Source organism: Panthera tigris, chromosome X (assembly GCF_018350195.1).
Source record: "Panthera tigris isolate Pti1 chromosome X, P.tigris_Pti1_mat1.1, whole genome shotgun sequence".
NCBI classification, from domain to species: Eukaryota; Metazoa; Chordata; class Mammalia; order Carnivora; family Felidae; genus Panthera; species Panthera tigris.
In genome coordinates, this window is record NC_056677.1 from 69995255 (window position 1) to 70022985 (window position 27731).

Consider the following 27731-nt stretch of genomic DNA (forward strand, 5'->3'; position numbering starts at 1 on the left):
TTGCCTAGAAAACAGCATGCTAAATTTTGCTCTGATTGTTCTGGAATGGGTCAGTAGAAATTGCTCATAAACTTTTCCCCATTATTAGTTGGTGTGAAAAGAAGTATCCAAGCCTAACTATACAGACATCCAACTTAACTTGCTTCTCTCAAAATTATTATAAAAGCTGCATAATTCTCAATAAATACTTGGCATTTACCTTGTTAGTCACATTTACTTTTACTTCACACTACATCATTATAATTCTCCATTTCCTAAACCATTTCATTAAGGTATGCTTAAAACAAAGGAACTATTATCATTTCATAAAATGTTTTTCTTCGTATTATTCATTTTCCACAGAGTCCTTTAGCTACAATTCAAAGGAGAAAAAAAAAACTAAGAACTTAACCCCTAAACATTCAAAAGAGATTTTACCTCTGAAAATATAACAAGAAATTTTGTGCTTCAATAAACTCCAGTGACTCTTCAAAAATAGATCATTTGAAATAGTACATATTTAATGTATGATAAAGGTTTCCTATTTTAATATGCTATTTATACAGGAGTCTTTGAAATTTATCCTATATAATACTAACTTTTACATGTCATATTCTTTTAAGTAGAACAGGTTATTGAATCCAATAAAAATATACTATACATTTTTGGGCATTTACTAACACAAAGTGTTATCCAAGGGTTTCCTTGATTGTCAGACAGGTACATTTATCCTCAAGCCATTAATTCAATTGGATTAACTGTGCAATATTTTATTTGAACAGTCAGAGGAAAATATTCATCTCATTCTTTATATTCCCTAACAAAAATAATCTGGTTTCAATTAGAAATGAAATTCTATTGGAAAAGATTAAGGAGTGTAAGAAATGAATTTCTGAGATCCTCTTACAATGCAACATATTGGTAGGGTGGTGAAAGAAGTATGCTACCTTTCATGAAGAGGGGGAAAACCCTTAAAACAATGTTTTTACTGGATTTGAATTTTGTAACACTAAGTTGAATTCTCTCCTAACCAAATATCATTCTCTTCTAACAAGGCAATATTAGTGATTCTTTAAGAGTTGTATAAATCAGCATGGAGGGTATAAAGATTAACATTTCACATTCAGCTTCAGTTTTGATATTTTCAAACAGTATCTAATAAATGTCCAGTGAAATAGCATAACTACGTCTAAAGAACTCAACTGCACTGTTATTGATGTGCTTTGTAAAATTTTGCCAATCATGTGCTTACTATATGCTCAGCATATAATAAAAACATAAGTGTATAATACCTTAAATTTATATAACACCTTTCAGCCTTCCAAAGTCCATTAATATTAAAATAACTACCATCTAATATTGTCAAGCACTGTGCTACACAAGTCACATGCATTATTACATCTAAACCCATCCTTTACTGATAATACCTAAGCTTTATACGACACTGCTAGGAAAAACTCTAAGCATTGTATGCATACTAATCTGTTAGTACCAATTCACCAGAACCAATTAATGAATACTAATTCACAAGTTTTACATGTGTGAATTCATTAAACCGTTACAGCAATCTAGGACATAGTCACGTTTATCATTTTTAGTTGACCAATAAAGAAACTGGGGCACAAAGAAATTATATAATTAACCAAGGTAACATAATACATGGCAGTCAAGATATTAACCCATGCTCCAAAGTCTGTGCTGTTAAACATGAAGACATCTTTCAGCTAAGAAGAATATATACTATCCCAGGGTGCCTGGGTGGCTCAGTCAGTTAAGTGTCCGACTTCGGCTCAGGTCATGATCTCACAGTTTGTGGGTTTGAAACTTGTGTTGGGCTCTGTGCTGACAGCTCAGAGCCTGGTGCCTGCTTCGGATTCTGTGTCTCCCTCTCTGCCCTTCCTCTGCTCTCTCTCTCTCTCTCAAAAATAAATGAATATTAAAATAATTTAGAAGAACATGAATTATCCCAATTTTATAGTGAGAAAAATGAGGCTATAATCCTCAAAAGAGTTGTGCTGGACTTTGAAACTGGATTTATCTGCCTCCAGAGCCTGAGTTTTTAAGTATGTTGTTTATATCTCAACTCTTGTTTAACCTCATATTCTTTTTTGTAATTTTTATTTATTTACTTTTAATTTATTTAGATTCAAGTTAGCTAACATACAGTGTAGTATTTGTTTCGGGTAAAACACAGTGATTCATCACTTACATATAACACCCAGTGATCATTCCAATAAACTTCCTCCATAATATCCATCTCCCATTTCGCCCATCCCCCCACACACCTCCCCTCCAACAACAGTCAGTGTGTTCTCTATATTTGAGAGTCTCTCATGGTTTGTCTCCCACTCTGTTTTTATCTTATTTTTCCATCCCTTCCCCTATGTTCATCTGTTGTGTTTCTTAAATTCCACATATGAGTGAAATCATATATTTGCCTTTCTCTGCCTGACTTATTTCACTTAGCATAATACAATCTCGTTCTATCCACATTGTTACAAATGTAGATTTTGTTCTTTTTTATCACTGGTAGTATTCCATTGTAAATATATGACACATTTCTTTATCCATTTATCAGTGGATGTATATTTAGGGTCTTTCCATAATTTGGCTATTATTGATAGTGCTTCTATAAACATCGGGGTGTATGTGCCCCTTCAAATCAGCATTTTTTGTATCCTTTGGATAAATACCTAGCAGTGCAATTGCTGGGTCGTAGGGTAGTTCTGTTTTTAGTTTTTGAGGAGCCTCCATACTGTTTTCCAGAGTAGCTGCACCAGTATTCATTCCTACCAACAGTACAAAACAGTTCCCCTTTCTCCACATCCTCGCTAACATCTATTATTTTCTGAGTTGTACATTTTAGCCATTCTGACAGGTGTGAGGTGGTATCTCAGTGTGGTTTTGATTTGTATTTCCCTGATGATGTGTAATGTTGAGCATCTTTTCATGTGTCTGTTAGCTATCTGGATGTCTTCTTGGGAAAAGTGTCTATTCATGTCTTCCCATTTCTTCATTGAATTATTATTATTATTATTATTATTATTATTATTTTGGTGTTGAGTTTGATAAGTTCTTTATAGATTTTGGATGCTAAGTCTTTATCTGATAAGTCATTTACAAATATTTTCTCCCATTCTGTTGGTTGCCTTTCAGTTTTGTTCATTGTTTCCTTAGCTGTGCAGAAACTTTTTATCTTGACGAAGTCCCAATAGTTCATTTTGTTTTTATTTCCCTTGCCTCTGGACGCATGTCTAGTAAGAAGGTGCTGTGGCCAAGGTCAAAGAGGTTGCTGCCTGTTTTCTCCTGTACGATTTTGATGGTTTATTGTCTCACATTAAGGTATTTCATCCATTTTGAGTTTATTTTTGTGTATGGTGTAAGAAAGTGGTTCAGTTTCACTCTTCTGCATGTTGCTGCTGTTCAGTTTTCCCAGCACCATTTGCTGAAGAGACTCTCTTTTTTCTATTGGATACTCTTTCCTGCTTTCTTGAAGACTTTTGAAGAAGTTGGCCATACATTTGTGGGTCCTTTACTGGGTTCTGTATTCTGTTCCATTGATTTATGTGTCTGTTTTTGTGCCAGTATTATACTGTCCTGATGATTACAGATTACAACTTTGTAATACAGCTTAAAGTCCAGAATTATGCTGCCTCCAGCTATGGTTTCCTTTTTTAACATTACTTTGGCTATTTTGGGTCTTTTGTGGTTCCATACAAATTTTAGGATTGTTTGTTCTAGCTCTGTGAATAATGATGGCGTTATTTTGATAAGGATTGCACTGAATGTGTAGCTTATTTGGGGTAGTATAGACTTAACAGTACTTGTTCTTACAATCCATGAGTGCAGAATGTTTTTCCATTTCTTTCTGTCTTCCTCAATTCCTTTTATTAGCTTTCTGTAGTTTTCAGCATACAGACCTAACCTATTTGGTTAGGTTAATTCCTAGGTATCTTATGGTTTTGTATGCAATTGTAAATGGGATCAATTCCTTCATTTCTCTTTCTACTGTTTCACTATTGGTGTATAGAAATGCAACAGATTTCTGTGTGTTTATTTTATATATTGTGATTATTCTGAATTCACGTATCAATTCTAGTAGTTTTTTGATGGAGTCTTTTTTGGTTTTCCATGTAGAGTATCAAGTCATCTTTGAAGAGTATAAGTTGGACTACTTCTTTGCCATTTTGTATGCCTTTTATTTCTTTTTGTTGTCTGGTTGCTGCGGCTAGGATTTCTAGTACTATGTTGAACAACAGTGGTGAGAGTGGACATATCTGTTGTGTTCCTGACCTTAGGGGGGAAGCTCTCATTTTTCCCCATTGAGAATGATATTAACTATGGGCCTTTCATATATGCCTTTTATTATGTTAACACATGTTCTTTCTACCCCTACTTTCATGAGGGTTTTTATCAAGAAAGGATGCTGTGTCTCATCAAATGCTTTTTCTGCATCTATTGAAAGGATTGTATGGTTCTTATGCCTTATTTTATTAGTGTAATGTATCACATAGATTGATTTGTGAATACTGAACCAGCCCTGAAGCCCAGGAATAAATCCCAATTGATCATGGTGAATAATTTTTGAATTTGATTTGTTAGTATCTTATTGAGAATTTTTGTATCCAAGTTCATCAGGGATATTGGCCTGTAATTCTCATTTTAATGGTGTCTTTGGTTTTGGAATCAATGTAATAATGCTGGCTTCATAGAATGAGTTTGGAAGGTTTCTTTCCATTCCAATTATTGGAACAGTTTCAGAAGAATAAGTATTAACTGTCCTTAAATGTCTGGTAGAATTGTCCTGGGAAGCCTTTGGCCCAAGACTCTTATTTGCTGGGACATTTTTGATAACTGATTCAATTTCTTTGTTGTTTATGGGCCTGTTCAAATTTTTTATTTCTTCTTGATTGAGTTTTGGTAGTGTGTGATTGTCTAGGAATTTGTCCATTTCCTTCAGATTGTATAGTTTGCTAGCATACAATTTTTCATAGTATTCTCTTATAATTGTATTTCTGTGGTGTTGGTTATGACTCTCCTCTTTCATTCCAGATTTTATCTGCTATGGTCCTCTTTCATTTCTTTTTCATAAGTCTCACTAGGGGGTTATCAATTTTGCTTATTCTTTAAAAAACTATCCTTAAGTTTCATTGATCTGTTCTACCATTGTTTTCTTTGTTTCTATATCATTTATTTCTTCTTTAATCCTTTTATTTCCCTTCTTATGCTGACTTTAGGCTTTATTTGCTGCTCCTTTTCTAGCTCCTTCAGGTATAAGGCTAGGTTATGCATTTGAGACCTTTCTTGCCTCATGAGATAGTCCTGAATTGCAATGTACTTTTTTCTTAGGGCTGTGTTTGCTGTGTCCCAAAGGGTTTAAGCTGTCATGTTTTCATTTTAATTTCCATCCATGTATTTTTTTTATTTCTTCTTTAAATTCCTGGTTAACCCATTAATTCTTTAGAAGGATGTTCTTTAACCTCCTTGTATTTAAATGCATTCCAAATTTTTCTTGTGCTTGACTTCAAGTTTCATAGCATTATAATCTGAAAATATGCATGTTATTATCTCTATCTTTTTGTACTTGTTGAGGGCTGATTTGTGACCCAATATGTGATCTGTTCTGGAGAATGTTCCATGTGCACTCAAGAAGAATGTTTATTCTATTGCTTTAGGATGAAATGTTCTTAAGATATCTGTTAAGTCCATCTGGTCCAGTGTGTCATTCAAATCCATTGCTTCCTTGTTAGTTTTCTGCTTAGATGATCTGTCCATTGTTGTAAGTGTTGTATTAAAGTCTCCTACTATTATGGTATCATTCTCAATGAGTTTCTTGATGTTTGTTATTAATTTATTTATATATTTGGGTTCTTTCAAGTTGGGGACATAAATATTTATAATTGTTAGATCTTCTTAATGGATAGACCCATTAATTATGATATAATGCCCTTCTTCATTTCTTGTTACAGTCTTTGGTTTAAAATCTAGTTTGTCTGATATAAGTACGGCTACTTCAGCTTTCTTTTGACCTCCATTAGCATGATACATGGATCCCCATCCCCTTATTTTCAATATGCAGGGTCCTTAAGACTAAAATGAGTCTTTCATAGGCAGCATTTGGATGGATCTTTTTTTTTTTAATCCATTGTGATACCCTGTGTCTTTAGATTGGAGCACTTAGTCCATTTACATTACTGTGATTATTGAAGGATATGAATTTAGCGCCATTGTGTTATCTGCAGAGTTAGTGTTTTTGGTGATGTTCTCTGCTCCTTTGTAGTCTTTTCTGCTTTGGCCTTTTTTTTTTCTCATGCAGAGAGTGCCCTTTAAAATTTCTTACAGGGCTGGCTTAGTGGTCACGAACTCCTTTCCTTGTTGTTTGTCTGGGAAAGTCTTTATTTCTCCTTCTATTCTGAGTGACAGCCTTGCTTGATAAAGGAATCTTGGCTACATATTTTTTCCTATTCAGCACATTTAATATTTCCAGCCACTCCTTTCTGGCCTGCCAAGTTTCAGTGGACAGGTCTGCTTCTAATTTTGTGTGTCTACCTTTATAGGTTAAGGACCTTTTGTCCCCAGCTGCTTTCAGAATTCTCTCTTTATCTTTGTATTTTGCCAGTTTCACCAAGATATGTTGTGGTGTTAACCTGTTTTAGTTGATTTTGAAGGGAGTTCTCTGTGCCTCTAGGAATTGAATGCTTGTTTCCTTCCCCAAATTAGGGAAGTTCTCAACTATAATTTATTCAAATAAACCTGTCCCTTTTTCTTGCTCTTCTTCTTTTGTGCCTTCTGTGTTATGGATATTGTTTTGAGTCACAGAATAACTTAGTTCTCTAAGTCACCCTTTATTATCTAGTAATTTCTTTTCCTTCTTTTTTCAGATTAATTATTTTCCATAATTTTATCTTCTATTTCACCTATTCCCTCCTCTGCTTCTTCCATGCTTGCTGTCACTGTATCTAGTTTATTTTGCATTTCAGTTATAGCATTTTTAAATTCATCCTGACTAGTTCTTAGGTCTTTGATATTTGCAGCAAGGGTTTTTCTGGTGTTTTCTATGATTTTTTGAAGCCCAGATAGTAGTCTTATGACTGTTCTAAATTCGTGTTCAGATACATTGTTTATATCTGTTTTGAGCAAGTTCATGACTAATTTCTTCTTGACCTTTCTTTTGGGGAGAATTCTTCCATCTTGTCATTTTGGCTCAGTTTCTGTCTTTTGAGTGATTTACAAGTTTGTTATATTCCCTACACCTGAGAGTACTACTATATTTAAAAGGAGTCATACACTGTCCAGGGCCTGGCACTCCAGGAAGTGTTTCAGGTGTATGCTGTGTGCACTCTGCTGTTGTGTTTTGGCTACTCTTTCCCACTGGTCAGTCTTCTGCAGAGTTTCTCCTTGCTTGCACTGGTGGAGGGTTTGGACCTTTAACTAGGTGTGCTTTGATTTGCTTGTTGAAGTAACCCTGGGGGCAAAAAGGGAGGGTAGCCCTATACTAAAAAGAGAAAAGGAAAAGGAACAAGAAAATGTGAATGAAAAATCTATCAGGCTTACTCCAAGGAGAAATAAAGCAAAAAAAAAAAATGAAAAAAAAGCAAAAGAAAGGAGAAAAGAAGGGTAAAGAAAAGAGTAAAAAAGCCTGATCCAAAATAAAAAGAAAAGATAAAAGGAATGAGAGAAAACAAATCAGAAACCATGAGCCTAATTTCCAAAGAAAAAAGAAAGGAGAAGGAGGTAAAAAAGAAAATACACAGTTGTCTGTTGGTGCCTGAGGGGTGGTGGTTGTGCTGGTCTGGAGGAGAGACTGACTGTGTCATCTCAGAGTCAGTCTTGCCCCAGTAAATAATCAGGTGCCAGTCACGGAGGTGGCAGGGTTTGGTGTACATGTGTCTTGCCCCATTGGGGGCTGATGTGTTCCTTTCTGAAGTCCCACCATGTTGGTGTTAAGGGGAAAATGGCACCACCCCAATCTCTCATCACCAGACCAGAGATCTCCACCTCTGCTATTCAGGCAGCCCTCACAGTATAGTGAGAGAAATTAACTCTTCCTTCACCAAAACTCTCTTGCACTTTTTCATTGGTGCAGGCTGGGATTCAAAATCCAAAGTCTTAAAGGACCCAACACAGTGTGCATCTCCTCCCCTCCTCGGGAGTAGAACCTCTCCATCCTGCTGATGAAAGGCCTTTAGATCGCAACATCAGGGTCTTTTGTCCTCGGGGAGGCAATAAACCTTATTCCAAAAGTACTTCAGGAAAGAGACTGTTCTCTCTCAGGGCACCCTGGAGATCATTTCACGACACTATACAGTCCCGGGCCAGCTCCCTTCTCCAGGAGCATGTGCAACAGCTCTGCTCCTGACAAAGTCACAAACTTCCAAAACCTCAGAGTTTGAGCTCCAAAAGCTGTTTGCAAAAAAGAACTGAGATACTCGGTACTTCTTGCTCCCCATTCCATGGTCCAGAGAGGTTTTCCTCCTGTGCTAACTCAATGAGACACTTTCTCAACCCCTCTCTTTTCCTATTTTTTGTCTCTCCACATAAAGGGTTCCTCCCTTCTGCGTCTCCACCATTTTCTCTCCCCCAATTCACATTCATGCACCTCTAATCTGCCATGCTGTCTCCTTGTAACTTTGAAGATCCTTCTGCCACTCTGCAACTCTATTTCCTGAATATTCCAAGTAATCTTACCTCAATACAGCTGTGTTTGAGGGACAAGGAAAGACCGGGGTCCTCCTACTTACGCATCATCTTAACTCCTCCCCTAACGTTACATTATTCTTATTTAGAAAGAGCTACTACAGTAAAAAATTATTATTTCTGCTTTAAAAAATGAGGAAAATGAGACTCAAGCAGACTACGTTCCTAAATGTAACATAGGTAATCAGTGGTTAGGCTAGAGTATAGAAACTCCTAGTCTACTGTTAGCTCAACTACATCTGTGACTTCATGAAGTTTATAATCTAACTGAGGAAATATTCCACATGAAACCAGTCAATTAACTACACTTTACCTGAGCCTAATTTTTTTTAATAAAAGTCTTTGGCACATTTTAAATATTTGCAATTAGACTGTATTTAATATGTGGATTATTATTAATGTAAAGCATGCACTTGGGTATAGTCAATCCATAGGTGAAGCCCTTTCATATATAAATCAAAAGTTTGCTAGCTGCTTTCACCTATTTTCAGATGTTCTATATGGAAAACATAAACTGATAGAAAGAACATGCCTGAACATCATAAAGGCCATATATGAAAGACCCAAGAATGGATGCTGTAGTTTGTCAAATGCTTTTTCTGCATCTATTGAGAGGATCATATGGTTCTTATCTTTTCTTTTATTAATGTGGTTTATCATATTGATTGATTTGCAAATGTTGAACCAGCACTATAGCCCAGGAATAAATTTCACTTGATCATGGTGAATAATTCTTCCAATGTACTGGTGAATAATTCTTTCAATGTACGGTTGGATTCGATTTGCTAGTATCTTTTTGATAATTTTTTGCATCCATGTTCAGCAGGGATGTTGGACTTTTTAAGTGAGGTCTTTGGTTTTGGATCAAGGTAATGCTGGCTTCATAGAAGGAGTTTGGAAGTTTTCCTTCCATTTCTATTTTTTGGAACAGTTTGAGAAGAATACATGTTAACTCTTCTCTAAATGTTTGGTAGAATTCCCCTTGGAAGTTATCTGGCCCTGGACTTTTGTTTTTTGTGATTTTTGATTACTGATTCATTTCTTTGCTCCCTACAGGTCTGTTCAAATTTTCTGTTTCTTCCTGTTTAAGTTTTAGTAGTTTGTATGTTTCTAGGAATTTATCCAAGTCTTTGAGATTACCCAGTTTGTTGGCATATAATGCTTCATAATATTCTCATGACTATTTATATTTCTGTGATGTTGATTAGCAATACACTCTTCTTAAAGTCAGAGCTTGCATTGTGTCTGCCCCTTATCTATGCTTTCTATGGTAAAGAGACAGGAGAAGTGACTTTGCTGCATTTCCTAGGCCAAAAATTAAGTCGTTTTGCTCCTCTGACTATGGATTCTAAATAATATTTTTAAATGAAAAGTTGGTTATAAAACAGTTTTTTATCTTTTTCACACACTACTTTTCCTGGGAACAGTATAAATCTCATTAATAATATTAACTAGTTTACTCAACTTCTATGTCTGTTATAATTATATTTAGAATTTATCTTGCACCTTAAAATTTTACACCAAGTACAACCATTTTGGGATTATTAAATTGAATTCTCCATTCCGTCTGACATGAGAATATTTCCATATCCTACATAGCCTGTTGTTAGCCATTTTTGTTTCATTAAAAAATTGTGGTAAAATATGCATAAAATAAAATTTAGTATCTTGATCATTTTTAAATGTACAGTTTAGTGGTAAGTTCAGATTGTTGTGCAACCAGTCTGCAGAACTCTTTTCATCTTGCAAAACAAACCTTATACCCATTAAACAATAACTTACCATTTCCCTTTTTCCTCAGTCCCTGGCAACCACAATTCTACTTCCTTTCTCTATGATATTTTTAAGTTTCTATTTGTGTTCCAGTTAGTTAACATAGTGTAATATTAGTTTGAAGAGTGCAATTTAGTGATTCAACCTTCCATATAACACCCTGTGCTCATCACAAGTGCACTTCTTAATCCCCATCACCTATTTAGCCCATTCCCCTACCCACCTCGCCTCTTATAACCATCAGTTTGCTGTCTGTAGTTAAGCATATGTTTCTTGGTTTGCCTCGCTCTCTCTTTTATCCCCACGCTTGTTTATTTTCTTTATGATTTTGGCAAAGCATCTCATATAAGTATTTATTTCATATATAGTATTTGTGTATATCTGCTTGCCTTCTTGAAGTCAGCATAATGTCCTTGAAGTTCATCCATGTTGTTGCATGTGTCAAAATTTCCTTCCTTTTTAAGGATAAATAGTATTCTATTGTATGGATATACCTGAATTTGTTTATCCATTCATGTCTCCCTGGATAGATGTTGGTGTTGGGTAGCTTTCATCTTTTGGCTATTGTGAATAATGTCACTATAAATATGAGTGGTAGATATCTCTTTGAGATCCTGCTTTCATTTTGGGGGGTATATAATCAAAGGACAATTGTTGGATCATATGTTAATTATATATATATTTTTTTTCATTTTTTGAGGATTTGTCATACTGTTTTCTATAATGGCTCTACCATTTTACATTCCCACTAACAGTGCACAAGGGTTCCAATATCTGTACCATTTCACATCCTCACCAATAATTGTTTTATGTTTTTTTTTCAATTTTTTAATTTTATTTAGTTTTAGAGAGAGAGAGAGTGCGTTAGTGAGTGAGAGGGGCAGAGGGAGAGAGAGAGAAAATCTTGAGCTGACTTCATGCTTAGCATGGAGCCCAACACAGAGCTTGATCCCATGACCCTGGGATCACGATCTCAGCTGAAATCAAGAGTTGGACACTCAACTGACTGAGCCACCCAGGTGCCCCTGTTTTTTGTGCAGTAGTCATCCTAATGGGTGCTTTTTAGGCAATTTTATGCCAATATTTCATTTATTAGGACATGAATTGGCTATAAAAGTTTTTAGAAAAACTTAACTGAGAATATTCTGAATTTTTATGTGAGGTAACTATGTCAATAGCATATGGTAGAATATTTTTAACTTCATCTTCAATATTGCTTTAATAAGCTCCATGAAAATTGGGAAGAGGATCTCCATTAATTTGAATAAAAATAGTACTATCATAAACATTAATTCACTGCAGAATCATATAATGTTTCCTTTCTACAATCTTATTAGGAATTGGAAAATATTTATGTCTATTTAATGTTTTCAGGTTTTTGGAGGCCTGTTTTCTTGTCATCTCCATTTAGCCAAAGAAAGAGAACTGAAGAACAAAAGTCTGCACAACAAATTGATAACAGAGGTGAGTATATTCGATAGAAATTGCCAAATGGTTTTAGATATTTTCTGTCAATATTTGGAAAATTTTAAGCCAGTATTTGTTGTATCAGGGATCCCCAAGGCAATATCTGAATACAGTCATTCTCTAGGAGTATACACTGGACTCAACATACAGTAGTACTAAAGGCTAAAATTTACTACAGCAAAAGATCACATGATAAAATCAGTAATGAGAAAAGGCGCATAGAATGAAGACTATCAGGAAGCAGGTACAAGGTTCCAAGAGTCCACACTTCCAACGGAGTCATACGAAATTCATTTAATTCATCTAGCAAGTTATGACAACATCTGTGAGATGTTGTCTACCAGGGAAGCTCATTAAATTCTCAGTTTCCAGAAAATTTAAAAAAAACAGCTTTATTGTGATATAATTCACCCACTCAACATGGTTCAGTGGTTTTAAGTATACTCACAGATATGTGCAGTCATCACAAAAATCCCTTTTGGAAAAATGTTATCACCATAAAAGGTAATCCTATACTCTATATTTATCATCTGCCTACCTCTCCCATTTCCCTATCCCTAAGACACCACTAATGTGCTTTGTGTCTATATAGATTTCCCTATCTTGGACATTTTTTATGAGTACAATAATATAATACATGGCCCTTTGCGACTGCATTCATTCAATTAGTACAATGCTTTCAAGGTTAGTCCATATTGTAGCATGTTTTCATTTCTCTTAATTATATGCATAGGAGAAAAATTGCTAAATAACATGGTTACTCCATGTTTAATTGTCATGCTGTTTTCCAAAGTGACTACATAATTTTACACTCCCACCATCATTGTATGAGGATTCCTATTTATCCACATTCTTGTAAACACTTTTCATTATCTGACCTTTTTATTTTAACCATCCTAGTGGTATGAAATGTTATTAATTTATGATTTTTATTTGTAAGTCCCCAATGACTAATAATGTTGAACATATTTTTATGTGCTTTTGACCATTGTAGATCTTCCTTGGATAAATATCTATCCATCCAAATATCTTTTATAGTCTATATTTTTATTATTTTTTGTTAGTGAGTTGTAAGTTCTTTATATATTCTGAATACATGTTTTTTATCAGATATACAATTTGCAAACATGTTATACCATTCTGTATTGCCTTTTTATTTTTGGATGGTGTCCTTTGAAATACAAAACTTTTTAACTTTAATACAGTTAAGATTATTTATTCTTTTCCTATTATTGTTCATAATTTGAGTGTCATATCTAATAATTATTTGCCAAATCCAAGATTGTGAAGATTTATAACTATGTTGCTTCCTAATAATGTTATAGTTAAAGTTTGTACATTTAATTTCTTGATGCATTTTGAGTTATTTTTTTTCTGTATAGTGTGATGTGAGGGAACAATTTAATCTTTTGAATGTGACAGTCCAGTTGACTCAATACCACGTGATGAAGAGACTATTTTCCTCCATGGAATGGTATTGGCTGCTTGTCAAAAATCAGTTGACCAGGGGCGCCTGGGTGGCGCAGTCGGTTAAGCGTCCGACTTCAGCCAGGTCACGATCTCGTGGTCCGTGAGTTCGAGCCCCGCGTCAGGCTCTGGGCTGATGGCTCGGAGCCTGGAGCCTGTTTCCGATTCTGTGTCTCCCTCTCTCTCTGCCCCTCCCACGTTCATGCTCTGTCTCTCTCTGTCCCAAAAATAAATAAAAAACGTTGAAAAAAAAATTAAAAAAAAAAGATCAGTTGACCAGAGATCTGTAGTTTTATTTCTGTATCTTAATCTTATTCCACTGATCTATAAGCTTATCTTATGCTTTACCACATTGTCTTAATTACTGTTGCTTTGTAATACATTTTTAAAATGGAAGCATGAGTACTCCTACTTTGTTCTTTTTAAAGACTGCTTTGCCTATTTTAGGTCCATTAAAATTACACGTAAAATTTTAGGATCAACTTGTTAATTCATTAAAATAAGTCAACTTCGATTCTGATAGTGATTGTGTTGATCTGTAGATTAATTTGTGAATTATTGCCATCCCAACAATATTACGTCTTCTGATACATAAATATAGAATATTTCCATTAATTTAGATCTTTTAAAATTTCTTCAGTGTTTTCCAGTTCTCCCAGTACCATTTGTTAAAGAGACTGTCTTTTTTCCATTGGATACACTTTCCTGATTTCTCAAAGATTAGTCAGCCATACATTTGTGGGTCCAATTCTGGGGTCTCTATTCTATTCCATTGGTCTATGTGTCTGTTTTGGTACCAATACCATACTGTGTTGATGGTTACAACTTTGTAGTAGGGGCTAAAGTCTGGGATTGTGATGCCTCCCACTTTCGTTTTCTACTTCAATATAACTTTGGCTATTTGGTGTCATTTGTGGTTCCATAGAAATTTTAGGATTGTTTGTTCTAACTTTGAGAAGAATGCTGGTGCAATTTTGATTGGGATTGCATCAAATGTGTAGATTTATTTGGGTAGTATTGACATTTTAACAATATTTATTCTTCTAATCCATGAGCACAGAATGATTTTCCATTTCTTTGTATCTTCTTCAATTTCCTTTATAAACTTTCTATAGTTTTCAGCATACAGATCTTTTACATCTTTGGTTAGGTTTATTCCTAAGTATTTTATGGTTTTTGGTGCAATTGTGAATGGGATCAGGTTTTTTTTTTATTTCTCTTTCTATTGCTTCATTATTAGCATATAAAAATGCAACCGATTTCTGTACATTAATTTTGTATCCTGCGACTTTTCGGAATTCATGTATCAGTCCTAGCAGACTTCTGGTGGAGTCTGTGGGTTTTTCAATGTAAAGTATCATGTCATCTGTGAAAAGTGAAAGCTTGACATCATCTTTGCCAATTTTGATGCTTTTCATTTCATTTTGTTGTCTGATTGCTGATGCTAGGACTTCCAACACTATGTGAAACAACAGCAGTGAGAGTGGACATCCCTGTCGTGTTCCTGATCTCAGGGGAGAAACTCTCACTTTTTCCACATTGAGGATGATATTAGCTGTGGGTTTTTCATAAATGGATTCTATGATGTTTAAGTATATTCCTTCTATCCTGACTTTCTTGAGGATTTTCATCAAGAAAAGATGCTGTATTTTGTCAAATGTATTTTTCTGCATCTATTAACATGATCATATGGTTCCTATATTTTATTTTATTAATGTCATGTATCACATTGATTTGCAAATATTGAACCATCCCTGCCCAAGAATGAATCCCACTCTATCATGGTGAATAATTCTTTTCATGTGCTGTTGAGTTCAATTCTCTAGGATCTTGTTGAGAATTTTTTCTTCCATATTAATCAGGGATATTGGCCTGTAGTTCTCTTTTTTGGTGGGTATCTGTCTGTTTTGGGAATCAAAGTAATGCTAGCTTCATAGAATGAGTCCGGAACATGCAGAAGAATGAAAATAGACCACTTTCTTATACCATACACAAAAATAAACTCAAAATGGATGAAGGACCTACATGTGAGACAGGAAACCATCAAAACCCTGAAAGGAGGAAAAAACTCTTTGACCTCAGCTGCAGCAATTTCTTACTCAACACATCTCCAAAGGCAAGGGAATTAAGAGCAAAAATTAACTATTGGGACCTCATGAAAATAAAAAGCTTCTGCACTGCAAAGGAAACAATCAACAAAACTAAAAGGCAACCAACGGAATGGGAAAAGATATTTCCAAATGACATATCAGACAAAGGGCTAGTATCCAAAATCTATAAAGAGCTCACCAAACTCCACACCTGAAAAACAAATAATCCAGTGAAAAAATGGGAAGAAGACATGAATAGACACTTCTCTAAAGGAGACACCATGTGTCAGACACAGACACATGAAAAGATGCTCAACATCACTCCTCATCAGGGAAATACAAATCAAAATCACACTTAGATACCACCTCATGGCAGTCAGAGTGGCTAAAATGAACAAATCAGGAGACTACAGATGCTAGCAAGGATGTGGAGAAAGGGGAACCCTCTTGCACTGTTTGTGGAAATGCAAACTGGTGCAGCCACTCTGGAAAACAGTGTGGAGGTTCCTCAAAAAGTTAAAAATAGAACTACCCTATGACCCAGCAATAACACTGCTAGGAATTTGCCCAAGGGATACAGGAGTGCTGATGCATAGGAGCACATGTACCCCAATGCTTATAGCAGCACTTTCAACAATAGCCAAACTGTGGAAAGAGCCTAAATGCCCATCAACTGACGAATGGATAAAGAAGATATGGTTTATATATACAATGGAATACTACTTGGAAATTAGAAGAATGAAATCTGGCCATTTGCAGCAACATTGATGGAAGTGGAGGGTATTATGCTAGGTGAAATAAGTCAGTCATAGAAATATACCATATGTTTTCACTCATATGTGGATCTTGAGAAACTTAACAGAAGACCATGGTGGAGGGGAAGGGGAAAAAAAAGTTACAGAGAGGGAGGAAGACAAGCCATAAGAGACTCTTAAATACTGAGAACAAGCTGAGGGTTGATGGGGGGTGGGGGAAAGGAGAACGTGGGTGATGGGCAGGGAGGAGGGCACTTGTTGGGATGAGCACTGGGTGTTGTATGGAAACCAACTTGACAATAAATTATATTAAAAAATTTTTCTTCAATGTTTTGTAGTTTTTAAAGTGTAATTTTTTAACATATTCTATTAAGTTTATTGCAAAATTTTTATTCTTTCTAATGCTATTATAAATTGAGTTTTTAATTATATTCTTTCACTTTTCATTTCAAGTATACAGAAATAAAATTGATTTTTTTTATGTTATTACTTAAATTCCAGTGAGTTAACATACAGTGTACTATTGGTTTCAAGTGTAGAATTTAGGGATTCACCACTTTCACAGTGCACATCACAAGTGCCCTCATTAATACCCATCACCCATTTCACCCTTCCACCTGACCACCTTCCCTCTAGTAGCACTCAGTTTGTTCTCCTTAGGTAACACTATGTTTTATGGTTTGCCTTGCTTTCTATCTTTTTTTTCCCTATGTTCATTTTTTGTTTATTTCCTACCTTCCACATTTCTTACCTTTCACTTTCCAGTGAAATCAGGTGGTATTTGTCTTTCTCTGACTATTTCACCTAGCATAACACTCTTTAACTCATTCCACATCATTGAAAATGGCAAGATTTCATTCTTTTTTATGGCTAAGTATTATTCCACTGTGTATATATACTACAGCTTCTTTATGCATTGATCAGCTGATGGACATTGAGGCTCTTTCTATAATTGGTTATTATTAATAATACTGATATAAACATCAGGGTGCATGTATCCCTTTGCATCACTATTTTTGTATCCTTTGGGTAAATACCCATTAGCACAATTGCTGGATCATAGGGTAGTTCTGTTTTTAATTTTTGAGGAACCTCTATACTGTTCTCCAAAGTGGCTGCACCAGTTTGCATCCCCACCAACAGTTATAGAGTGCTTCCCTTTCTCTGCATCCTCGCCAACACCTGTTGTTTCCTGTGTCATTAATTTTAGCCATTCTGACAGATGTGAGGTGTTATCTCATCATGGTTTTGATTTGTATCTCCCCGATGATACGTGATGTCGAGGATATTTTCATATGACTGTTAGCCATCTGGATGTCTCCTTTGGGAAAATGTCTATTGATATCTTCTACCATTTTTAATTGGATTATTCATTTTTTGGGTGTTGGGTTTTATAAGCTCTTTATATATTGTGGATACTAATCCTTTATCAGATGTCATTTGCAAATATATTCTCCTATCCTGAAGGCTTTTAATTTTGTTGATTTCTTCCTTTGCTGTGCAGAAGCTTTTAATCTTGATGAAGTCCCAATAGTTGTTTACATACCTCGTAAGAAGTTCTTACAGCCTATGTCAAATAGGTTACTACATATGTTCTCCTCTAGGATTTTAATGGTTTCCTGTTTCACATTTATGTCTTTCATCCATTTTTAATTTATGTTTGTGTATGGTGTAAGAAAGTGGTCCAGTTTCATTATTTTGCATGTTTCTGATGAGTTTTGCAAACACCATTTCTTGCAGAGGCTGTCTCTTTTCCATTGGATATTCTTTCTTGTTTTGTTAAAGATTAGTTTACCATATAGTAGTGGGTTTTTCTCTGGATTTTCTGTTGCGATCTATTGATCTATGTGTCTATTTTTGTGCCAGTACAATACTATGTTCATCACTACAGCTTTTTAATATAACTTAAAGTCCAAAATTGTGATGCCTCCAGCTTTGCTTTTTCTTTTTTTTATTTTTTATTTTTTTTAATGTTTATTTACTTCTGGGATAGAGAGAGAACACAAACAGGGGAGGGGCAGAGAGAGACGGAGACACAGAATCTGAAGCAAGCTCCAGGCTCTGAGCTGTCAGAACAGAGCCCAATGTGGGGCTTGAACTCATAAATGGTGAGAACATGACCTGAGCCGAAGTCAGATGCTTAACCAACTGAGCCACCCAGGCATCCTTGCTTTTCTTTTACAAGATTGCTTTGGCTGGTCAGGGTCTTGTGTGGTTCCAAAGTTTAAGATTGTTTGTTCTAGCTCTGTTAAAAAATGTTTTTGGTGTTCTGATAGGGATTGCATTAAATATATAGATTGCTTTGGGTATAATAGACATTTTAACAATATGTGTTCTTCCAATCCACGAGCATGGAATGTTTTCCTCTTTCTTTCTGTCATCGTCAATGTCTTTCAGATGTGTTTTATATTTTTCACAGTACAGATTTTAACTCTTTTGTTAGGTTTACCTAGGTATGTTTAGTTTTACATGCAATTGTAAATGGGATTGATTCCTTGATGTCTCTTTCTGCTGCTACATTTTTGGTGTATAAAAATGCACCAGATTTCTGTATATTGATTTTTATCCTGCAACTTTACTGAATTAATGTATCAGTTCTAGAAATTTTTTGGAGGTATCTTTAGTTTTCTATACAGAATATCATATCATATGCAAATACTGAAAGTTTGAATTCTTCCTTGCCAATTTGGGTGCCTTTTGTTTCTTTTTGATATAAGATTGCTGAGGCTAGGACTTCCCAGTACTATGTTAAATAGTAATGGTGAGAGTGCTCATCACTGTTTTGTCCTTGACCATAGAGGAAATGCTCTCAATTGTTTTCCATTATGGATGATATTAGCTTTTTTTTTTCACATATGGCCTAAATATCCTGAGGTATGTTCCCTCTATCCTTAATTTGCTGAGTGTTTTTATCATGAATGGAAATTATATTTTGTCAATTGATTTTTCTTCATCTATTGAAAGGATCATATGGTTCTTGTCCTTTCTTATATTATTGTGATATGTCACATTAATTGTTTTGTGAATGTTGAACCATCCTTGCAGCCCAGGGATAAATTCCACTTGATCTTGGTGAATCGTTCTTTTAATTTATTGTTGGATTTGGTTTGTTAATTTTTTCTTGAGAGTTTTTGCATATATGTCCATCAGGGATATTGCCCTGCAATTCTCTTTTTCACTGGAGTCTTTGGTTTTGGAATCACGGTAATACAGACCTCATAGAATTTGAAGTTTTCCTTCCATTTCTATTTTTGGAATAGTTTGAAAATAAATATTATTTTTTTAAATAATTGGTAGAATTCACTTGTGATGCCATCTGACCCTGGACTTTTGTTTGTTGGGAGATTTTTCATACTGATTCAATTACTGGTTATTGGTCTATTCAAGTTTTCTATTTATACCTGTTTCAGTTTGGGTAGTTTATGTTTCTAGGAATTTATCCATTTATTCCAGACTGATTTGTTGGTGTTAATTTTTCATAATATTCTCTTATAGTTGTTTATATTTCTTTTATTTGGGTTGTGATCTCTCCTGTCTCCTCTTTCATTTGAGATTTTATCTAGTTGAGTCCTTTATCTTTTCTTTTTGATCAGTCTGACTAGGGGATTATCAATTTTATTAAATTTTCAAAAACAGATTCTGGTTTCAGTAATCTGTTCTACTGATTTTTTTCTACATCATTTATTTCTGCTCTAATCTTTATTCCCCTTCTTCAACTGGCTTTAAGCTTTGTTTTTCTTCTTCTATCTGTTTTAGGTGTAAGGATAGGTTGTGTATTTGAGATTTTTCTGACTTCTTGAAGTAGGCCTCTATTTCTATATATTTCACTCTCATGACCATTTGTGCTGCATCTGAAAGGTATTGGGACATTGTGTTTTCATTTTCATTTGTTTCCATTTTCTTTTTATTTCTTGTTTAATTTCCTTGTTGAACCATGCATTCCTTAGTAGGATGTTTCTTAACTTCTATATATTTGTGGTCTTTCCAAATATTTCTTGTGATTGACTTCAAGTTTCACAACACTGTGATCAGAAAAATATGCATGGTACTTTTTGTACTTGTTGGGGGCTGATTTGTGACCTAGCATGTGATCTATTCTGGAGACTGTCCCATGTGCACTTGAAAAGAAAGTGTATTCTGCTGTTTTAGGATGAAATATTCTGAATATATGTTAAGTCCATCTGTTCCAGTGTGTCATTCAAAGTCATGGTTCCTTGTTGGTTTTCTGCTTAGATGATCTGTCCATTGATGTAAGTGGGGTGTTAAAGTCCCCTATTATAATATTTTTATTATCAATGAGTTCCTTTAGGTTTTTTATTAATTGTTTCATATATTTTAGTTGTTCCAAGTTGAGAGCATTGATATTTACAATCGTTAGATCTTTGATACTCACCTTTATTATGATATACTGCTCTTCTTCATGTCTTGTTACAGTCTTTGGTTTAAAATATAGTTTGTCTGACTTCAGTATTGCTACTCCACCTTTCTTTTGCATGATAAGTGTTTTTCCATCCCCTCACTTTCAATCTGCAGAGGTCTAAAATGAATCTCTTGTAGGCAGCATATACATGGGTCTTGTCTTTTTTTAATCCATTCTGACATCTTATGTCTTTTGATTGGAGCATTTAGTCCACTTACATTAAAAGTGCTTATTGATTGATATGTTGTTAGTGCTATTTTATTACTCATTTTGTCATTGTTTCTGAAGTTTTTCTCTGTTCCTTTTTAGTCTTTGTCACTTTTGGTCTTTCTTTCTCACTTAAAGAGTCCCCTTTAATAATGCTTACAGGGCTGGTTAAGTAGTCATGAACTCCTTTAGTTTCTGTTTGGGGAATTATTTATGTCTCCTTCTATTGTGAGTGATAGCCTTGCTGAATAGAATATTTTTGGCTGCAGTCTTTTCACAGTCATCACATTGCCACTCGTGCCACTCCCTTCTTGCCTATCAAGTTTCTGTGGAAAGATCTGCTGCTAACCTTATGGGTATTCTCTTGTAAGTTAGGGACTTTCTTTGTCTTCCTGTTTTTTTTTAATTTTTTAATGTTTATTTTTGAGAGAGAGAGAGAGAGCGAGCGGGAGAGGGGCAGAGAGAGAGGGAGACACGGAATCCGAATCAGGCCCCAAGCTCTGAGCTGTCAGCCCAGAGCCTGACATAAGGCTCGAACTCGCGAACCATGAGATCATGACCTGAGCCAAAGTCAGACGCTCAACTGACTGAGCCACTCAGGCACCCTTTTGTCTTCCTGTTTTAAGATTTTTTCTTTATCACTATATTTTGCAAATTTAACTACAGTATATCTTGGTGTTGACCTGCTTTTATTTATTTTGATGAGAGTTCTCTGTGCCACCTACATTTGGATGTCTGTATCCTATCCCAAATTTTCAGCTATTATTTCCTCAAACAGACCTTCTGCCTTCTTTTCCTTCTCATCTTCTAGGACTCCTATGATACGAATGTTATTACATTTGATACAGTCACTGACTTTCCTAATTCTACTCTCATGATCCAAAATTTTTCTTTCCACTTTTGTTGAGTGTCACTATTTTCCATAATTCTATCCTCTATATCATTTACCTGTTCGTCTTCTTCCTCCATCCTTGTGGTCATTACAATCAGTTGGTTTCAAATGTTGGTTATTGAATTTTTCATTTAGGTATGATCTTTTTTTTAGTTCTTTTATCTCTGCAATAAGGGTCTTCCTGATGTCTTCCATGCTTTTCTCGGGCCCAGCTAGTATTATTATGGTTGTTGCTTTAAATACTGGATCAGGCATATTACTTCTATTTGTTTCAGTTAGATCCCTGGCCATGACCTTATCTTGTTCTTTCTTTTGGGATGGATTCCTCTGCCTTGCCATTTTGTCTAGGTCTCTGTCTTTTTCTGTTAGGAAAGCCTGTTATGTTTCCTGATCCTGAGAGAAATGACTTTATGAAGAAGAGGTCATATAATGTCCCAGGCCTAATGCGTCCTGAAGTGTCTCTGGTGTGTGCTGCATGCACTCTGCTGCTGTTTTGACTGCTCTATTTCTGTGGTCAGTAATCTGCAGTTTATTCTTGCCTGAAATTAGGAGTGTTTTGACTTTGGCCAGAGTGTGGCAAAATTTAACTAGATATGCTCTGGTCTGCTTGTTCAAAGAGACCTGATGTTACTTCTACTAGAACTTAAGCTTTGCAGAACCCTACAGTCAGGAGAGGTGGTGCTTGTGGTGATTTGTGCTGGTCTTCTGGGGAAAGGTCCTGCTACACTGATCCATAGGCACACTTGCCTGAGAAAAGCAGTACCAGCAAAATTCAGGGTTGTGACCTGGTATAAGCAGGTTAGGCAGCCAGTGTTGGCACAATGCTGTTTATGGAAGTTGGTTTCTGCTTAGGTGTAGGGTAGGGTAATGGCACCAGCCAGCTCTTTTGTCCCTAGAGAGAAGGGTTTGTGCTAGGTGCTCTCAGAGAAGGACTTTCAGAGGAGCAAATAATTTTCCCTCAATCATCACAGGTTTTTTTCAGATCGCTCATCTCACACTGTCTGTCTCTTGGTTATTTGCCTGCTTGGAACAGCCCGGGGCACCTTGGGCTCTATCTCAGCCATGCCTGCTTATTTTTAAAATTCCAACCTACAGGGGCTTGGTGTGGCAGGGACTTATGCTTGTCCTCTAGGAAAGGGTCTTGCCACACTGGAACTGATGCATGTTTGATCCAAAAGGGCAATTTTTACAGAGTACAGGGCCATGGTATTTGGAGTAAAGCAGGCTAAAGTGCCAGTTTCCCAGTCAACCACCCTCAAACACTGTCTCTGCACCAATGCTACAGGATAAAGAAGGAAAGGCTGCCCTCTAGTTTTTTGTCTCCAGAGAAGCTATGCTACCTCACACAGATACACTCCAAAAAGTCTGGAGTAGACTCTCCCTGTGCAACTTAGGGAATCCTCATAGCATGCAGTCTATCCTGGAGTTTCTAGCCTTCCTCTTCTTCAGGAGTAGGGCAGTGTCCTTATGTCTCTATCCTAGCCAAGCCTGAGGACCACTAAAACTCCAGTCTTTGATCTCTGCTGGTTAGAAAAACTCATGAAAAGCAGCCCTTCTCATTTTCCAAGCCAATGGCTTTAGGGAAGTGTTAGCCTTGTGCATATTGTTGTATGCTCCACTCTCTCTCACCTCTCTTTACAACCAGGGCTCCCTCCCCTCCACAGGACACGTGATCCTTTTCCTCCCCAAACCACATCTCCACACTTTCTGCCTTCCTCAAAGTGGCCTCTTTTCTCCCTCTAGTTGTGCAGTTTGTTCTGTCAGTCCCCAGGTTGATTTCTTTGGTATTCATAATGATTTGATAGTTATCTAGCTGTGTTCAAAGGATGATACAAGCATCAAGTCCTTCTACTATGCCACTATCTTAGCTCCCCTTCTAATACAATTGATTTTTGAATATTGATCTTTTATCTTGAAACTTGGTGAAATCCTTCATAAGTACTAATCGTTTTTAATAGATTACTCAGAATTTTCCAGGTATACAATTATATTATCTGTGAATAGAGATAATTTACCTCTTCTTTTCCAATCTGGATGCTTTTCTCTTTCTCCCCTAATTTCTCTAGCTAAAACCTCCAGTACAATGTTGAAGAGAAGAGAGAAAAAAGTGAAATCCTTGTCTTGTTCCTCCTTCTAGATGAAGAAAACTCAGCCTTTCATCAAGTATTATGTTAGTTTTTGTTTTTTCTAGTGGCTGTAGATAATATTGTGGAAATTTCCTTCTATTCTTAGTTTGTTGAATGTTTTTGCCATGAAAGGTTATAGAAAGTTGTCAAGTGAATTTTCTGCATATATTGATATGATCATGTGATTTTTTATTGTATTGATATGGAGTATAACATTAACTGATATTTGCATATAAAATTGATTTTGCATTCCTGGAATAAATTCTACTTATTTTTCCAAGTATAATCCTCTAAGTATGCTGCTGAAGTCTGTTTCCTGTTTTCTCTTCTTTTGTTGAGAATTTTTTAGATCTATATTCAAAAGAAATATTAATCTATATATAATTTTCTTTTATTGTGATTTTTTCATCTGGTTTGTTATCAGGGTAATTCCAACCTAACAGAATGTGTTAGGAAGTGCTATTTCTTCTTTTGTGTAATGGAACAGTTTGAGAAGGATTGGGTTAATTCTTTAAATATTGATAGAATTCATCAGTGAAATAATCTGGTCCTGTGCCTTTCTTTGTTGGGAGGATTTTGATTACTGATTCAATCTCTTTGCATATAGTATGTCTATTCAAAACTTTTATTTTTATTTAAATCAGTTTTGGAATTTTGTGTGTTTCTATGAATTTGTATGTTTTATCTAGGTTATCTAATGCATTTTTATGCAATTGTTCATAGTATTCCCCTATAATCTCTTTCATTACTATAAAGTCTTCAGTAATGCTCCACTTTCATTTCTGTATTTAATACTTTGAGACATCTCTCTTCTTTTTTTTTAGACTTCTCTCTTCTTAATAAGTTTATCCAAAGACGTTCAAATTTTGCTAATCTTTTCAAAGAGGTAACTTTTTAAAAATGTTTAATTCCAGTACAGTTAGCATACAGTGTTATATTAGTTTCAGGTGTACAATATAGTGATTCAACAATTCCATACTTCACCCAGTGATCACTAAAACAAGTGAGCTACTTAATCCTCATCATCTATTTTACCCATCCTGCTACCCGCCTTTCCTCTGCTAACCATTAGTTTCTTCTCTATAGTTAAGAGTCTGTTTCTTTGTTTGCCACTCTCTCTCTCTTTTTCCCTTTGCTTGTTTGATTTGTTTCTTAAATTCCACATATGAGTGAAAACATATGGTATTTGTCTTTCTGTGACTGACTTACTTCACTTAGCATTATGCTCTCTAGCTCCATCTATGTCATTGTAAATGGCAAGCTTTGATTCTTTTTTATGGCTGCATAGTATCCCATTGTATATATATTTATATACACATCACTTCTTCTTTATCCATTCATCTATGGATGGAAACTTGGGATGCTTCCATTGTTTGTCTTTTTTAAATAATGTTGCATGTATACCTTTGGATTAGTGTTTAATTTTGGGGGGAAATGCACAGTAGTGAAACTCCTAGATAGCAGTAGGATAGTTTTAATTTTAACTTTTTAAAGAAGTTCCATACTACTTTCCACATTACCCATACCAGTTTGTATTCCCATCAACATTTCACAACTGTTCTTTTTTCTCCACATTCTTGCCAAAGGTTGTTTCTTGTGTTTTTGATTTTAGCCTTATGACAGGTGTAATGTTGTATCTCATTGTAGCTTTGATTTGCGGTTCTTTGATGTTCAGTGATGTTGAGCATCTTTTCATGTGTCTGTTGGCCATCTGGATGTCTTCTTTGAAAAAATGTCTGTTTATGACTTCTGCCTATTTTTTAAATTAGATTGTTTGTTTCTTGGGTATTGAGTTTAATACATTCTTTGTATATTTTGGATACTAATCCTTTATCAGATATGTCACTTGCAATTATCAACTTCCATTCAATAGGCTGCCTTTTAGTTTTGTGGGTTGCTTCCTTTGATGTGCAGAACATTTTAATTTGATGTAGTCTGAATAGTATATTTTTGCTATTATTTCCCTTGCCTAAGGAGAAATGTCTAGGAAAAATGTCTGTATGACTCATAGCCAAGACATTACTTCCTGTGCTCTCTTCTAGGATTTTTATAGTTTCACATCTCACTTTTAGGTCTTTGATCAATTCTAGTATATTTTTGTGGATGGTGTAAGAAAGTGGTGCTGTTTCATTCTTTGGTATGTAACTGCACAGTTTTCCCAACACCATGTGCTGAAGAGACTGTCTTTTTCCCATTTGATATTCTTCACCACTTTCTCAAAGATTAACTGATCCTACAATTGTGGGTTTATTTCTGGGTTTCTATTCTGTTCTGTTTATCTATGTGTTTATTTTTGTGCAAGCACCATAGTAGTCTTTTGATTACTATAGCTTTGTAATATAACTTGAAGTCTGTAATTCTGATATATTCATTTTGCATTTCTTTTTTCAAAATTACTTTAGCTATACAGAGTCATTTGTGGTCCCATATAAATTTTATAATTGTTTGTTTTAGTTCTGTAAAAAAATGCTGCTGGTATTTTTATAGGAATTGCCTCGGATTGCTGTGAGTAATATAGACGTTTTAACAATATTTTTTCTTCCAAATCCATGAGCATGAGGTGTCTTTCCATTTCTGATTGTCATCTTTGATTTCTTTCACTAGTTTTTCATAGTTTCCAGAGTACAGGTCTTTTACATCTCTAGTTAGGTTAATTCCTAGGTATCTTATTTTGTTTGGTGTAATTTTAAGTTGAATTTATTCTTTAAATTCTCTTTTTGCTGCTTCATTTTTTGGTATATATAAATGCAACATATTTCTGCATATTGATTTTGTATCCTGTGAATTTACTGAATTCATTTATCATTTCTAATAGCTTTATGGTGGAATCTTTAGAGTGTCCATATATAGGTCTTCGTGTCATCTGCAAATAGTGAAGTTTGACTTCTTCCTTACCAAGTTGGATGACTTTTATTTATTTTCTTGTCTGATTGCTGTAGCTAAGACTTCCAGTACTGTGTTGAAGAAAAGTGGTGAGAAAGGAAATCCTTGTCTTGTTCCTGACCTTAGGGAGAAAGCTATCAGTTTCTCACCATTGAGTATGGTGTTTGCTGTGGATATTTTATATATGGCCTTTGTTATGTTGAGGTATGTTTTCTCTAAACCCACCTTGTTGAGGGTTTTTGTTGTGCATGCGTGTTATACTTCATCAGATGTTTTTTTCTGCATCTATTGAACTGTTTATTTGGTTTTTATCCTTTCTCTTATTGATGTGAAGTATCACATTGATTGCAAATACCGAACCACCTGTGCATCCTGGGAATAAATTCCACTTAATTGTAGTGAATGACTGTTTTAATGTACTATTGGATTCTGTTTCCTAGTATGTTTTTTTTTAAAAGAGCGTGTGAGTGGGGAAGAGGGGCAGAGGGGGATAAAGATAGAGAGAGAAAGAGGGAGGGAGAGAGAGAGAGAGAGAGAGAGAGAAAGAGGGAGGGAGAGAGAGAGAGAGAGAGAGAGAGAGAGAGAGAGAGAGAGAATTCCAAGCAGACTCCACACCTAGTATGGAGCCCCACATGAGGCTTGATCTCACAACTGTGAGATCATGACCTGAGCCAAAATCAAGAGTCAGAGGGTCATCCATCTGAGTCGCCCAGATGTACTGGTTTCCTAGTATTTTTTTGAATATTTTTGCATGTATTTACCAGAGTTATAGGCCTGTCTGGCTTTGGTATCAGGATAATACTGGACTCATTGAATGAATTTGGAAGTTTTCATTCTTCCGTTTTTTGGACTAGTTTAAAGAGAATAGGTATTAATGGTTCCTTAAAAGTTTGTTAGAATTTGCTCATGAACATATTTGGTCTTGGACTTCTGTTTGTTGTCAATTTTTTTATTACTGATTCTACCTCCTTGCTG

At 35.4% G+C, this 27731-nt stretch overlaps 1 protein-coding gene across 5 annotated transcripts in view; it reads left to right on the top strand.

Moving 5' to 3' along the window:
- Positions 1 to 27731, top strand: part of LOC102968110 — a 449421-nt gene that overhangs the window by 376702 nt on the left and 44988 nt on the right. For all 5 annotated transcript variants that reach the window (XM_042974931.1, XM_042974932.1, XM_042974933.1 and 2 more), the window contains one exon: positions 11824 to 11913. In XM_042974931.1, coding sequence (XP_042830865.1) covers positions 11824 to 11913 — 90 coding nt within the window. The remainder of the gene's footprint in view (positions 1 to 11823; positions 11914 to 27731) is intronic.